Source organism: Crocodylus porosus, unplaced genomic scaffold (genome assembly GCF_001723895.1).
Source record: "Crocodylus porosus isolate Cpor-Errol unplaced genomic scaffold, CroPor_comp1, whole genome shotgun sequence".
NCBI lineage: Eukaryota > Metazoa > Chordata > Crocodylia > Crocodylidae > Crocodylus > Crocodylus porosus.
In genome coordinates this window covers 264,680,070-264,694,798 of record NW_017728886.1, presented here as the reverse complement: position 1 = coordinate 264,694,798, position 14,729 = coordinate 264,680,070, and the positions used below count along the sequence as shown (strand labels likewise).

The following is a 14,729-nucleotide window of genomic DNA, read 5'->3' as shown; positions in this document are numbered from 1 at the left end:
TCTTCAAATACTTGAAAGGCTGCCATAAAGAAGAGGAAAGGCACCTCTTCTCTCATGCTGTAGAGAGGAGGGTGCGGACCCGTGGCTCGAAGTTGCAAAGTAGGTTTAGACTGCATATCTGGAAAAACTTCTTCAGTATAGGAATTGGTGCCTGGGGAAGTTGTAGACTCACCATCACTGGAGCTACTCAAGAAGAGGTTGGACAGCCACTGGTTGGGGATGATCTAGGTGTAGCTATGCCTGTGTTCTACTGTGGGTGTTTCCCATGCTTCTGGGCTTTGCTGGTTGCTCCATCTCCCCTCTGTTGTGAAACCTTATTATACAGTCCAAAACTCTTCTTTTCATCTCGCTGTGCTTAGTTGTAGTTCCTACGTGTCCCTCTTCAGACAGTTACTTTGCATACAGAGGTATCTCTTTCTGGACAAAAACTTGTGCATTAAAGATCCAGTCCTGCAGATCCTTCTCAAGTGAGTGGTATTTGCATTAATAGTTATAATCACTTAAAAGAAATCGCTGGTTGTACTAGGAATATTCATATCAATAAGGGTATGAACAAACTTACGTTTTAGCTACTTTAAAAAGTATTGGAGGAGATGCTGCTTGGGAGCCTGTAGCTGATGTTATGATTTGTTGAGTCTGCTTGAGCCTATGGTAATGGAAGCTAGCTAAATGACACTAGCTTTGACCCTTAAATGAAACGGGGTTTAAGCTGGAGCAGTTTTGCTATATTTGTATCACTACAGAATTATGGAGCTGTCACGGTTGCATTGTAGTTGTTGAAGTAGAAGCAGCATTAAGCAGTAATATTGGATGCCTGGTTACTTAACGTGAGCAGTTGGTTATTTTAATGAGAAATCCCTCTGTTCTTCTGACTCATCAATACGGACCGTAGGCTTTCTGTTCTTATTTAATTTATGCATCTGCATCCAGCCAGTTGTCGTTTAAAGAACTTCATCCATTTCCACGCTCCCTGGGGTGGAACTGCGGCTAGAGGACAAAATAAGGTGGAAAGAAAATGTCCCTGCCAGAACAACCTTTGACCATGCCTTAACTTCTTCCCTTTTGATATCAGGAAAACAGGACAACAGACGCCTCTTCTCGTTAGTCTCAAGTTGGGACTCTGACCCACTGTTGCCTTGACTTCCTGGTGAATACAGCTAAAGCAGGCAGGGGAATGGGGAGGGGTATTAATACCGGTAGTTTTTCCTTTATTTACTCTGTATAGTGTATGGTGAGAAACTTACTTGGTCTAGGTTCAGGTTTAAAAAAAAGGAGGAACAAAGCTAGTGTGAAAATAAATCTGTTGTCAATCCCAGCACTTTCCTAAGCACTAGTTGCCTACCACAAAGGGTAAGCCTCTCCCAGACTGTCAGTGCTGTCTTGCATAAATAGAGCAAGTGGTTGGCAGCACTGGTATCCAGCTACCCCAGAATTAGCCAAAATAATGTCTGAATCAAATGTATCATTTGTCTACATCAGTAAATTCAGCACTACTCTAGGTTTACATGACCTGTAAAATCGTACAATTTGCTGAACTTGGGCAATGGAAAAGTGAAGTGCCTGTTAATTTTATTAGTGCCGAGATGCTGCAGCAAGGTTGAGGAGCTTTTGCTAGGAACCGGGTAGCCAGTGATAAGAGATGATCTCTTCCCCAAAGCAATGCCCTAATGATGGTAGGTGCAGGTGGTGGGGGGAGAAGTAGATGGGAAGTGACTAGTAAATGGTCACGTAACAAGTCACTGGCAGTTATGGAAGTAGAACCATACTTCCTGAGTCCCAGTTCCACTGGTTATCCACCAGACCGTAGTTCCTGTGGTTTTTTCCCTTTTGTTCTCTTTGTGTCTGCTTAGTTTGCTGGCGTAGACTGTAGACATTTTTTTCCTCTGAAGTTACTGTTTTATATGCAAACATTTGCACACTAACAGTGGTGTTACAGGGGCCTAGGGGCTTTCCTCCTGCTTTCACTTTAAGACAAACTTTCGTTTCCATGCTTATTTAGAAAGAAATGATGCAAAGTCTTAAGAAAACGAAAACTGCAGCAATAAGGATCCACTAACAGGAAGTCCACATCTTGTGTACATACTCGGATCCTTTGCTGTTGACAAGGTTGTTTGGGGGGGCTTTTTTCAGCTCAAATATTTTCATCCATTATTGTTTTCATCATATGTTGGTTGTTCCTTTAGATAGCTTGGAAGCAAGAACAGAGCTTCTGTTCATTGGTATTAGAAAAGCCATGTTAACTGTTAGCTAGTTCTATGGTCTTTCACTTTTCTAGTCCATTTAAGGTTATGTTTTATCATACTTCCACCACTTACTCATAAAACATTGAAGATTATTAACTAAACTTCACAACATCCCTATAAGGCATGTATGCAAGTACATATCTATTTTATGTATGGGTGTCATCTTTTTTACAGAGGAGGAAATTTAAAGCAAGTGGTTCCCCAAGGTCAGTGAAGGACTTGGCATTAGAAATGAGCAGTTTCTTGCTCTTAAACCTGAGCTGATAATTCTGAACATGTCCTGTCTTTGGCCTAGCACCAGCCTTTTCTGATACAGAATTGGAGCTACTTTGGTTTTGAAGTTTAGTGGACTCCATTTGTTTACTTGCAGCACTAAGTATATAGATATACTTCTCTATAGCTGATCTGATCCCAATTGGCAAATGCAGAAAAAACAAAAGGTGTGGATTTCTCTTTTGCATTTAATTCTGACCTTTTAAGTTTAGGGAGGGGGGCTGCTCTTGAATCGTATACCTTCTTCCCTTCTTCAGGTGCTGTGAAGAGAAGTAAACTGTGGAATAATACCCCCTAGGATATTAAGTTGAGAAACGGGGGTGACCAGCCAGTTGCAGGAATTTTCCTCCAAACTTTATCAATGGGTATTGAATGTTCCAAGTGATCTAAGAAATGTGTTAGTGAAACTTGTTTTTTTCTTGGTGCACCTGAACTACAGAAGTCTAATTTCCTGACTGCAGACTGAATTAACTCATTTTTGCTAGTCATTTATTTCAGGCTTTTTGGGAAAAAATTGCATTTGAGCATTCTTCTTTATATTCTACTTTTGGTATTCCTTTCGTTGGATAGTTCTTTACTGTCTAATGGAGTGGAAAAATTAACTAAATTGTACTGTGCCTCATTGTTGTAATTTGTGGCTTATTCTGTTCCTGTAGGTTGGAAAAAGTGGAAACATTCCTGCAGGTACGACAGTGGACACAAAAATCACCCATCCATCAGAATTTGACTTTTACCTGTGTAGTCATGCTGGTATTCAGGTATGCTTGTGTCTTCATCTTCCACCGTATTTGTTGGTGGTCCTTCGTGTACTTGCTGCACAAGCAGTGCATGCTGTAGCATTCCATTTACACCATCTCCCACACTGATCCATCCCTCAGAAGTATTCATAAGAAGTAATAAAAATACTCCACAAAAGTCTTGAAACAAATCAGACATGTCCTATACTTCACAGATCGTTAACTTCCCATGCTCTGTCCTTTTATGGACTTTTTGTCTACATTTTAAAGCAAGGATCTTTTTTTTCATCGGAATGAGAGTACCGTCCCACTTTTGGAGCTGCAAAAACTTTTGGAGGGACAAAAAAATGGAGCAGACTCTCACTGAGAAAATGGGTGTTTTATTTGAATTATGTCGCATAGTTTTGGAGAACTATTGCCACTTTCTGTCCTCCTTTTCCTGGTCCTATGCCCTACCTACCCCCACTTAAAGGTCATATTTAAGGTCAGATGTAATTTTGTATTAAAAGAAAACTTTAAACTTGGGTTCAAATTAGAATGCTGTGACCTCTTAGTGTTTTGCCCAGAATTGCCTTGGTTTAGAGTCCTTATCTGGTCTGTTGTGGAAGTCTAATATGAACTAGAAGCATGAGTCTGTCATTTGAGCTAACAGGCTACTAATGCTGAGGTAGTAGCAGTCTGAAACACCAGTACAAGGCATAGTCAATAGAAGAGCACTCAGAACTGCACTGTAGTAGCATGGTTGTTTAAGTGTAACATTTGCATGTTTTTCTGCGAGAAGGATGGTAAAATGGAAGAGACCTGGCTCTGCCTTATCAAGGATCTGCCTGCCATGATCTCATTAAATCTTGGCTGCAAAGTAGGTAAACAACCACTTTCCCTAATGTAGAAGTACAAATACTTGTCAAGATGTGTTTTGATATGCACAGAAATATAAAGAGCTTGGACCAGAAATCATTATACCCTGACTGGTGTAAATAGAACGTTTATACATCAAGGAAATGGAAAACAGTTCTTGCCTTGATTTTGTTGCATTCTACTGAGTTTGCTTTGAAGTGTGGGGCAGAGCTGAGAGCAGGTATGAGTACATGTGAACACACCTCGGAGTAACAGTCCTTCAAAGGGAATTTCAGCTAAAGGAAAAGCCTTTCGTGAGCAGCAGATAACTGCAACTTCCCTTCGTTTATGTCTTTAACCTACTCTTTAGGAGTTTGATTTGCGATAGGAGGGAGAGGCTATAAAGTGCTTGTGACCCCTTGTCTATCCAAGTGGAGGCTGGGTAAGAGAATTCTGCCTAATGAACAGCCTGCAGTTCAGTAGAGGCAACACATTGTATTTGAATTCCTAAATACATGGGGAAGTTGAGCATTTCCAAATGCCTTTTAATATTGTCTCTGATCTGCCCTTAGGGAACAAGCAGACCTTCTCATTACCATGTCCTCTGGGATGACAATCGTTTCTCTTCGGATGAACTGCAGATTCTCACCTACCAGCTGTGTCATACGTATGTACGCTGTACTCGTTCTGTCTCCATCCCTGCACCAGCATACTATGCACACCTGGTTGCCTTCAGAGCCAGGTATCATCTGGTGGATAAAGAACATGATAGGTGAGTTACTGCGTTGTGTGGTGGCAAAATAATACAAGTTTGAAAGGAACTAGGGATTGGACTTCTTAAATGTGGAGGTCAGTAATGTCCCCCTTAACAGCTTCTGTGTACGTTTTGTCTTTCACTAAATGCTAGTGTTTGAAAAAGAAGAACAATTATGATGTTATTCTAGCAGAGTAAAACAAAAGTATCTACCTCTTGTTCTTTTCGATAGTTCAGAAAAGTATTTTCAAAACCATGTTTTCAATTTTTGGCTATTTGCTCCGTGTGAAAGTCCTGTATTTCAGGGGAGTCAGATTAAAAGGGGCTTTATTCTTTTCTTCTTTCCCTTCTCAGTGCTGAAGGAAGCCACACGTCTGGTCAGAGTAATGGCAGAGATCATCAAGCACTTGCTAAAGCAGTTCAAGTTCACCAAGACACATTACGTACCATGTACTTTGCTTGACATGTTTTAATGTTTAGCGATTCGGTAGAGTTGGATTCACATGAGACCAGCTGCACTTAGACTAACAGTTGCCCAAGCTACACTGACAGCCAGCAATGAGTGATGCATCTGTATTATATTTTTTCCATTTTCAAGAAGGCCTTCCGTCCAGAATTTCTGACTTGATTTCTGAACTACAGACTTGTACAAAACCTTATAATTGTTGGAAATGTGGTTTGCCAAATCTTTAAGCTGCTTGTCAGAAAACAGACCCAGGTTTTACAGTTGTGATCAAGAGCTGTGATCTCAGGGCTAGAAATGAAACAAAATTCATTATTTAGTTTCCTATTCATTTTAATTGTTTTTAATTTGGAAATACCTGATTTATATCAAACTTGATGGGCTAAAATGCTGTGAGCTTGCTTTTAATACAAAAGAAAGCAAAGCACTCTGAATATTTATGAAGCTTTGATTATTCTGGGTGCTTTTACAAAAGTTTTTATTTTCAAAGTGGAAAAAAAAAAGAATTCTGGTCCTCAACTGTCTTACAAAGATAATTTTCTGTGTCTAAGGGCAAATGTATTTTCTGAAGTTTGTTCTTGAATGTCTTTTATTGTGCTGCATTTAAAGATGTTTTTCATAGAGTGAATTATGAAATTAAAAAAGGAAACTTGTATCTAAACCTTTAATAACTACAGTTAGATTGGCAAAAGAAAATGTGCCATTTAAAAAATATTGTAAAGAGTTTTTTAAATCATACTGACAGCTAATTATAGAATTTGTCCTATAGGGCAGTGACACTTACTTACTTTCCAAAGTTTCTAAAGAATACGGGTCTGTGGTGATACAGTACAATCCTTTTTCACTGTTTTGTTTGAATTAATGTAAATTTTATATGTTTCACAGTATTAATGTGATAGACTAGAGGCTATTATTTATTTTTATTTACTAAGGAGTGCTCATCGTATTTCTGTTAACATATCAAGAATGCTTGGATTTTAGACATTAAAACCTTAGAGTGGGGGTGTTACTATTCCAATACAGTAATATGCAGTTGGCTTTGTAACAGTTCAGAGATGCATACAGTGTATATTTTATAGCTTGAAATTTCTAGAAAGACTCTTTACGTGTGCACACAACATGGCAGGTTTTACCTGTCTAGTTCAGAAATGCGCACATGAGACCAACATTCAACATCCATTCAAGCACAAAGCAATTTTTTATTTGTGTTCATTTTCAGTGAAGCAGCAATTTTAATAGACTAGAGTGATTTACTGGTTATAGCTAGGCAAAAATCATAGAATCTATGCAGTAAAAATAACTCTTAGGAAACTGAAGTTTACTTGTGGAGGAAGGTGAAAGTCTGTTTTGTATAAGGTCAATAATAAGTTGAAATTTTTTGGCGAGGGGTTGCTGTTCTCTTAGAAAAAGCATTAATTGAACTGATAGTTATTATACATGCATGCTTGTTAGTTTGCACACTGGGTTCATATAAGTCAGAATACATGTAAAAACCATTGCACTACCTTTGACACCATAAACTATTTTAGAAGAGGGTGGGTAAAAATTTCCAAAGTTGTTTGCTGATTTTTGTTTAATATTTTTGTAGGTTAAATCAAATACTTGTTAAGCACAGAGACTTTTTACTTATATTCTCTTCTACTGATTCATTTAGCTTTCTCTTTCCTCTCTTCCCTTAGCCATTTAGCCACTGTTGCAAGCACATTTACCTCCAGCCACTGAGGTGGAAAATAGCTTTATCCAGTACTAGTGTCCGTGCCATATTGTGGATAGACTAGGACTGGTTGCTGTTGAATAAGCCAGAAAATATCCAACCTTTGCTGCCTGAAAGATTTAGGTGCATAGTATTGTGTACATGTTCAGGTCTGCTCCTCAACTCAGTATGCCGTTGCCCATGTTGTTCAGCTGAAACAAAAGTGTACGTTCACCTGATAGCCGAGTTCAATTTACATTGTCCTAATTTTTTATTTCTGTCTTTCTGTTGAAATTATTGGGCCAGATTCTGCTCTCAGTCAAAGCTAGAGTGAATCCAGAGTTACTCTTGATAATCCTGGTGAAACTGAAAACAGAATTAATCCCATTATCTGTATCTTTCTGTTCTCTACTCAGATTGCAAATGCCTCTATTGAAACAAAGATGAGTAACCAGCAATAGCTTTTCCATTATGGGCATGCTGCACTTTCTGTTCTGGTATTTGAGGTGTAGAAATGGATTGAGGGGTTTTAATTTGGCAGTTAGTGGTATGAATTATTTCTTCTAACTAAAGTGTTAGTCATTTATTTGAAATACTGTTGGCTTTTCATTCTCCTCTGTACAAACCTGGGACAGAGATGAGCAACCCCATGAGGTTAGAAGGGTGGAATCCACTTCAGTCCCACATCCTGAACTCAGGCAGGCACAAGGCTGGGGTGTAGTCGTTCACGGCTCCTCTTCCATCCCTTGGGATAGAATAGCAGCTGCTGCTCTGTGACGGGATTTCCTGGCTACTGGATTAGTGTGCAGATACACTAGCTCTCGCCCCGTTCCTCCCCTTCTACGTAAGATGTTAACATACGGCCCAAATATCCCAAATGCAAAGGTGCAGAGGGAGTTTTGAGGATGAGACCATTATGCAGACCCTCTACCAAAGGCTGCCTGTTGCCTGTGTGTCCCATTGACACGAGTGTGAATTTGGTGTGTAGTTCCCTCACATGTTGTGAAGGATGTAAACACTGTGAGACAGCTATGAGTGTTTTGAGGGCCAAGGAATTTTACCTATTACAGATCTCTTCCAGCTAAAATACTGTTAATTTTTAAAAAAGGCTTTTTTCCAAAGAAAATACAGTGAATTAGCCCATAGTAGTTTAGTTGTTTAAAGTGTTTTACAGAACATATTTTTAATGGGCAGTGCACATTGTAAAATAGGCACTAGGTGTGTACAGCAACTCAGTTTTCTATACAGATTTTTAATATAAATAGCATGCATATAAGCAGCAACATGTGAATTAACAATACACCTTTATTGCTATATCAATTTACTTTCTCCTGCAGCAGCTCTTGTAAGATCAGCAGTATCTCATGAAAACTCATCTGCATAAACTATTAGCAAATATTCTCCCAAAGAACCAAGGGGGAATAGTGTGATGAACTACCATGCATGGGAAGTTTAGGATTGTCATGTCCACCATTGCGATTGAATTCTTTGTGAAGGCTGGTAGTTTTAACCACTAAGTCGTTAGTTCAAATTCAGCTCAGGTCAGCAGTAACCAAAAGGATTTTATCATCTGCAGTTCTTTGGCCCATGTAAAAAGTTTACCTTACTCAAGTCAGGGGAGGTGAGACCAGATCCTGCCGCATTACGACAGTTCTGCTCAGTTACATTGCTGGCAGTGGCTTTTTCATTTTGATTTAACAGCTGATATAAAATGTACTGTCTTGCTAGCAGACTTATCAGGAAAAAACAAGTGTAGAATGGGCCGCGGTGTTTGAATTCCCCTTACCCCTCTGGGGTTGTCCTTCCAGTACCGAAACAAACATTGGGGGAAGCTTACACTGGCTATTGCCCATCATAAAGAAGGCAGGTTGTATGGCTATCAGTCTCAGCTCCTTTTGTTAGAAATGTATTTCTATAAGAAGATTCTTATGAAGACAAGGGTGTCAAAAAGTGGTGGATGGATTAAGCCTGAGTTTGGGGAGGAGGAGAGACTAAGCAAAAAATCCTGAGTTGAAAGCTGCAATTTCCTGCCTTACCTGTATGCAAATAGCAAAACTCTTGAAACACAGTAACAAATGCTGCTATCCAAAGGTGCAAAACAATACCAGCAAAGATCAAACACTTAATATAGGCCTTTTAACAAAATAAAGCTAGATACAAAACTACTCTTGGGCTCTGCTGTGCCTTTTAGGTACATCAGCTGTTTAGAGGGAGAGGGGAAGGCAGTGTGGCCCCAACAGACCAACTCAGGGTAGGGACAGACGAGCAAAATATAGTGATATCGGAGGTAGGAGCAGGGACTTCCAGTGCAGTAGCTGCTCCGAGGTGACTGTTGTTTGCCTGGTCTTACTTCGTGGTAAATGGAAGTTAGTCCTCCTTTCATTCAGGGCCGGGTCACTACAGTTTGCCTTTCACATACTTAAGGGTAAGGACAGACGGTGAAAAAATTGCAGCCTGCTTTCAAATTGCCGCATGTTGTTGTCTGTCTGTAGCCTTAGAGTCCCAGTGCCTACTGGGACACGTGGGCAATGCTGTGACAGCCAGTGTTAGAAAAAGGGGTAGAGCCATCAGCCCCTTGCAGCACAGTCTATTAAACCTTCCCTTCCCAACTTTGCAGTCAAACACACAGTCTGGTCAGTTTTCTTTGTTAGTATATTGTATTTTTGGCTTGATTCAAGCTTGAATACTTTCACTCCAACGTTTGACCAGCCTGTTGCGTAGGGGGGAGATCATTTGAATAAATGGACAGCAACTTTTGCGTGTTTCTAGATGGATCAGGTGAAAAACCTTCAGGAGGCTTTTATTAATTGTCCAAATCGTAAGGAGGCATTGTTTGTATGTCCAGTGGTGTTGTCTTGAAAACGTACATAATTATGTTAAGAAAAATCCCACTGTTGTTATTTTTGACCCCTATAAATCCTTCAGTTTGCCCAATTCTGGAATCAGAAAAAGACTTTAATTGATTCTTGCGGTCTTCATGCAGTTTTAAATGCAGCATCTAATACAATGTTTGCTTCAAAAATTGTAGTAGTTCTCTTAACATGTTTCATGTATAATTAAGATGAAGGATAAATTTTCAAAAGGTTTAAATCCATTTTTGAACTTGGGATTTGGTCATTTAGATTTCTTAAATGGCCATGTCACTTTAAAAAAAAAAAAATAGGGTTTAGGTTACCCGAACAATCGGGTGCATTTGAAAATTTACCCCACAATCTGTCTAATTTGTATTAGACACGCAGAGACTTGGATACTAGAGATCAGATTTGTAACCTGAAGTGCACTGCATGCATATCGCTGGATCACTTGCTTTCCTTTTGCGCAGAAGTATATTCCTGAAACGAGGCAGTACGGTGCACCACACTGTTGAAGCCCTGGTTCTTTTCCATCTAAGTTGCTAGCAAATTTTCTTTCTCTGCATTGAGATCAGGAGAAGGAAGAAGGCCCTGAATTTGCTTGCTTGCTTCCCACTTTTTACCACACCCCTGAAAATTTAAGTGGATTGCTGAATGTTGCAGTGCATGATTTGAAATTTGTCGTCTTTCTAAGAAATAATACCCAATGCTTTATGACCAAAACAGGGCAATGTTACAGCCTTCAGTGGGTGTTCTGCACAAGTGAAGTCCATAAATGTCCTGCCTGAATTACAAATGTAGAATTAGGACATTTTATTTGGAGATGCAGATGAAAAGAGCCTTCTGTTTTCATATAATCTGGGGGTCACTTTTGGTGGTATAGGTAAGCCATAGGACATTTTTGTAGGAAATCTTGTTCACGTGACAAAAGGAATGCTGGATAAGTTCTCGCGCTCCCTGTGTCTCACACTGAATAACCACATTGCAACTTTTTTCTGTTTCTGTTTTTTGTTTTTTTCCATTTGGAATATACTTTTCCTAAAATAACGTCTCCTTCAGTTTAGTTGTCACTTTGGTGCGACTGTCTCTGATTTCTAATACACTACTTTTTATTTCTATATTCCGTTTGGTAATTTGCTTCTGTGTACATGCAATCTTTTCTAAGGAAACCTTCAACTAGGAATAATTGCACTGATTTTTTTTTAACTTTTTTTTTACTGTACCAGACTTCCTTTTGCATCTGCTGTAGATGGTTGCAAATACTGTAAATAGTGTTATGAATAGCAAACATGAAATGTTCTGGGTATCGTTAATTTTGTATTTATATCTTGGAAATACTGCCGGATTTTACAGTATTGAAATAGAAGCTGTAGGGTCAAGGTTATGACATGTTCTTTTTTTGTGTATGCTGGGTATGTCCACCAGGCACAGGTGTTCATTGGTCGTATGGAAATAGTTTTTTCTTTATTTACATGATCTTTCTCCTTTGCTCCTCTCTCCTTTATGCACATTTTGGTACAAAGTATGAGAACAGTTTTTAAGCTATCAACATGCATATTGCCTGTAAAGTATTTAAATGCCTATCTTTACTATTAATATTAGTTAGCTAAAACATTAATATCGACTCTATTAAACATAGCTTTGTGATATGTTTTTTTCTGTCTCTTTCCACCACTTGACTCTGGCATCAGATTATAAGGCAGCGGTTCTGAACCTTTTTCAGTCGATGTACCCCTTGGTCTCAGACTGAGACTTCACATACCCCCTTTCAACAGGAAATTAATTTTTTGTTCAGAATCGCTGTAATAAGGGAACCAGTCTACTAGTCTGTGAGGCAATGTTAATAAAATCATAGAGATGGAAGAGACCTTGAGTCTATTTCTCTCCTGGTGCAGGATTTTCCTGTATCATTGATTTTTTTTTTTTATTTATTTTTTTTTCTGGTGCTTTGACCTAGGAAACTTGCTAGTGTTGTTGCCTCCTTGGTCTCTTGCATTAGAAAGCCATCAGTTTTTAATGCATTGAATCAATTGTCATTTTCCTTCATTAACCCTTATGGGTAGGAGAGACACGAACTACAGCACTGCTGTTGCTGCATACTGGTAGTGTGCTACACACGAGACATCTCTGCTCCCAGCTCTAAGGTGATATACTATAGTGGAAAGCCTCAAAGGAGTATGTCCTTTTTTTTAGTCTCAAAGTTATGTTTTTTGCGTGTGTGTGGTGTGACGTTATACGATGTAGCACATTTGAAAGTGCTTCGGCTGTTTTTCCACGTTGTTTCTTTTTCTAAAGTATTGAAGTGAATGTATTGGCTTCTCCAAGTCACTACAGAGAGTGATTTGCTAATATTCTTTAGTTAGCAAGCGGATGCAGTTAAAGGCTACCTCCTGTATTCTTCCACAGATTAATATTTGTTCTTAAAATGCAACTACCGTTTGTTGTGAACCGCCAAAATATTCCCCGACAAACTGCATTGTTGTTTGTTTGCTTCTGGCTTGAATGTTAGTGTGCCACATTGTGATGTTAGTGTCTGCTTCCCACCTATTCTGTCAAGTAAGGGGCATGTTGGACGAACAAATGTTGTCAGGATGCTGTCTGTCGGGAAGTTTGGGAAATAGCAAGGAAGATAACTTTACAAGCCTGGCATCTTCCTTTTGGTCTGGATTAACTAACAGTGATACCCTTAAAACAGCTGTCAGCTCTCTTAGTAGTAGAGTTTCCATATTGCTGTTTCCAAATGAAAATTGTTTTTATGCTTCAGCCATTTGCTGGAGAAGTATATCATGTTTTAATTAAAGGTGACATGAAGGTGCTTGAAATTTTATATTTTGAACCTGAGGCAAAAAAATAACATTAGAATATTTTTCTAAAATACTTTTTAAGTAATTTTACTTGACTGTAACACTGCAAATATATATTCCCTAATCAAATCATGACTGATACATTTTAAATGCAACAAAATGTCTCAAAGATAATTCTCTTGTAATTATTTTCTGTGTCAGGAATGTGCAAAGCCTTGTCCATAATTCACTCTTGAAATAAGTACACACTTACTAAAGGTGCTTTAAACTATCTGAAGCTGAACTGTAGAAAACTGTTAATGCATCATAACTTGTTTACAAATTAATCCTGACAAGCGTCCTTGTTCGATGTGCTACCACTCTGCTGCCAGAAATGTTATCGGGTTATTTAATGTAAGGTAAACTGGGTTATAGTACGCTTCTAAATGCTAATGTTGTTTTCAAATGTCTGGGCTCATTAAGCTACAAAAATCAGCACCTGGGGGCAAGTATATCAAGTTTCTCTACTTTTTTGCAATTCTCTGGCCCTGAGGTGCCTCGGCATGGTGCCCACAGTTACTAGTGGCAGTCAGATGCGCTTTCGTCTAATTAAAAATAAGTTTCTCTGAAAAAAAATAGGCAGCAGGTAGGGTAGAGATGCACAAGCTTTCTAAGCAACAGCTTACTTTGTCAGGTGCTAAATATAAAATATAAATATAAAAATGAAAAAAAATACTTGAGTTAGATTGCTTAATTGCAAAACGGAAGCTGGCCAGGTATCAAACTCCTGAATTCTTTTTGCTCAGTTTGTACACAGTCCTTACTTGGGCAAAACTCCCAGAGGAGTGTAGAGCAGGGGTTGGCAACGTTTTTGGGCAGAGTGCCAAAAACACCCGCAACCTTGACTTGTAAGAAGTTGGTGTGCCAGTATCGGACGGTGGGGGGGTCGTGAGGGGCCTGATCCTTGTTGTGGCGGTGCGGCCCTGGCTCCTTCCCTGCCATCCGCCCCAAGGCACATGTGCCAAGTAAAATGCCTTTGTGTGCCCTGCTTTGGCACCTGTGCCAGGGATTGCCTACCCCTGGTGCAGAGCATAAGATTTTGGCTACGTGTCATGTGCAATAGCAACTTCTCACTAAACATTTCACTACCTCTTGTGTGGCAACTGGATCCATAACACATTGTACTGGCTCTGGAAGGGGGTGCCACCCAGGGGTCCAGTGCAATAAGCTCATTGTTGATGCAAGCATCATATGCTTACTACCTTTTTCCAGAGTTGGTTGTTGTCAGGCCCAAATAATCACCTGAGAGGCTGTGCCAAGAGTGGACCTCTACAGACTCCTCCCTCCCCTATATGAAAGGGAGAGGATGCCATCGCATTGTACCATGGGCCCATCTTCCAAGAATTTGGGGTATGGGGGAGCTAGATAAGACTGTTTGCAACACTATGTACTTGTTCAGGTGCGGGGCTGTGTTTTTCTCTGTGGCTTCTGATTAGCTAGAAGGGACACGGCCAACACTAACCAGCTCTTGGGGTGGATAGGCAAGTGACCCTGAAGGATGATGCAGACAGTTCCTGCTTGCACAAACCCTCAACATGCTGACCCTTCTCGTGTCACAAGGCTTGTCCCAAAGAGGAAGGCTGACAGACTACTCCACAGAAAACTCATTTCCCTACCCCTGGCTTCCCCCCAGACCGCCAGAGACTGACTCTGCTTGCCCAGGATGGTTGTGACCAGGGCATGGGGATCTCCCGCCCCTCTCTGTGGTGAACCAAGACCTGGACTTGAAGCTCTGTAGAACGGCAACAGAATGGGTTTGTAGCCCAGGAGGTCGCCTTGCTAGTATCTTGTTCCAGTAGGCAGCGTAACTCCTTCAAGAGCGCTATTAATTACTCTTAATTTGCTAGGTGGACTGTCACTCATCAGTGGCCCTTTACAACAAAGAAAGAGAAGATAAAAACCTGCTGGGACACCTGAAGCCCAGTGGTGACTAGCAGGGACAGCCAACCTGAGGGCTGGTGCCTAGCAGAGGCGTTTTGTTGTTTATTAACATTTTGGCTTTTTGCGAGAGCTTGGCAAATCTCGCAGCCAACA

At 40.0% G+C, this 14,729-nt stretch overlaps 1 protein-coding gene across 2 annotated transcripts in view; it reads left to right on the top strand.

Moving 5' to 3' along the window:
- Positions 1-13,263, top strand: part of AGO2 (argonaute 2, RISC catalytic component) — a 51,684-nt gene extending 38,421 nt beyond the window's left edge. For both annotated transcript variants that reach the window (XM_019553148.1, XM_019553139.1), the window contains exons 16-18: positions 3,173-3,274; positions 4,663-4,862; positions 5,199-13,263. In XM_019553148.1, the coding sequence (XP_019408693.1) occupies positions 3,173-3,274; positions 4,663-4,862; positions 5,199-5,307 (411 nt within the window). In that variant the 3' untranslated portion in view covers positions 5,308-13,263. The remainder of the gene's footprint in view (positions 1-3,172; positions 3,275-4,662; positions 4,863-5,198) is intronic.
- Positions 13,264-14,729: the final 1,466 nt, after the last annotated feature.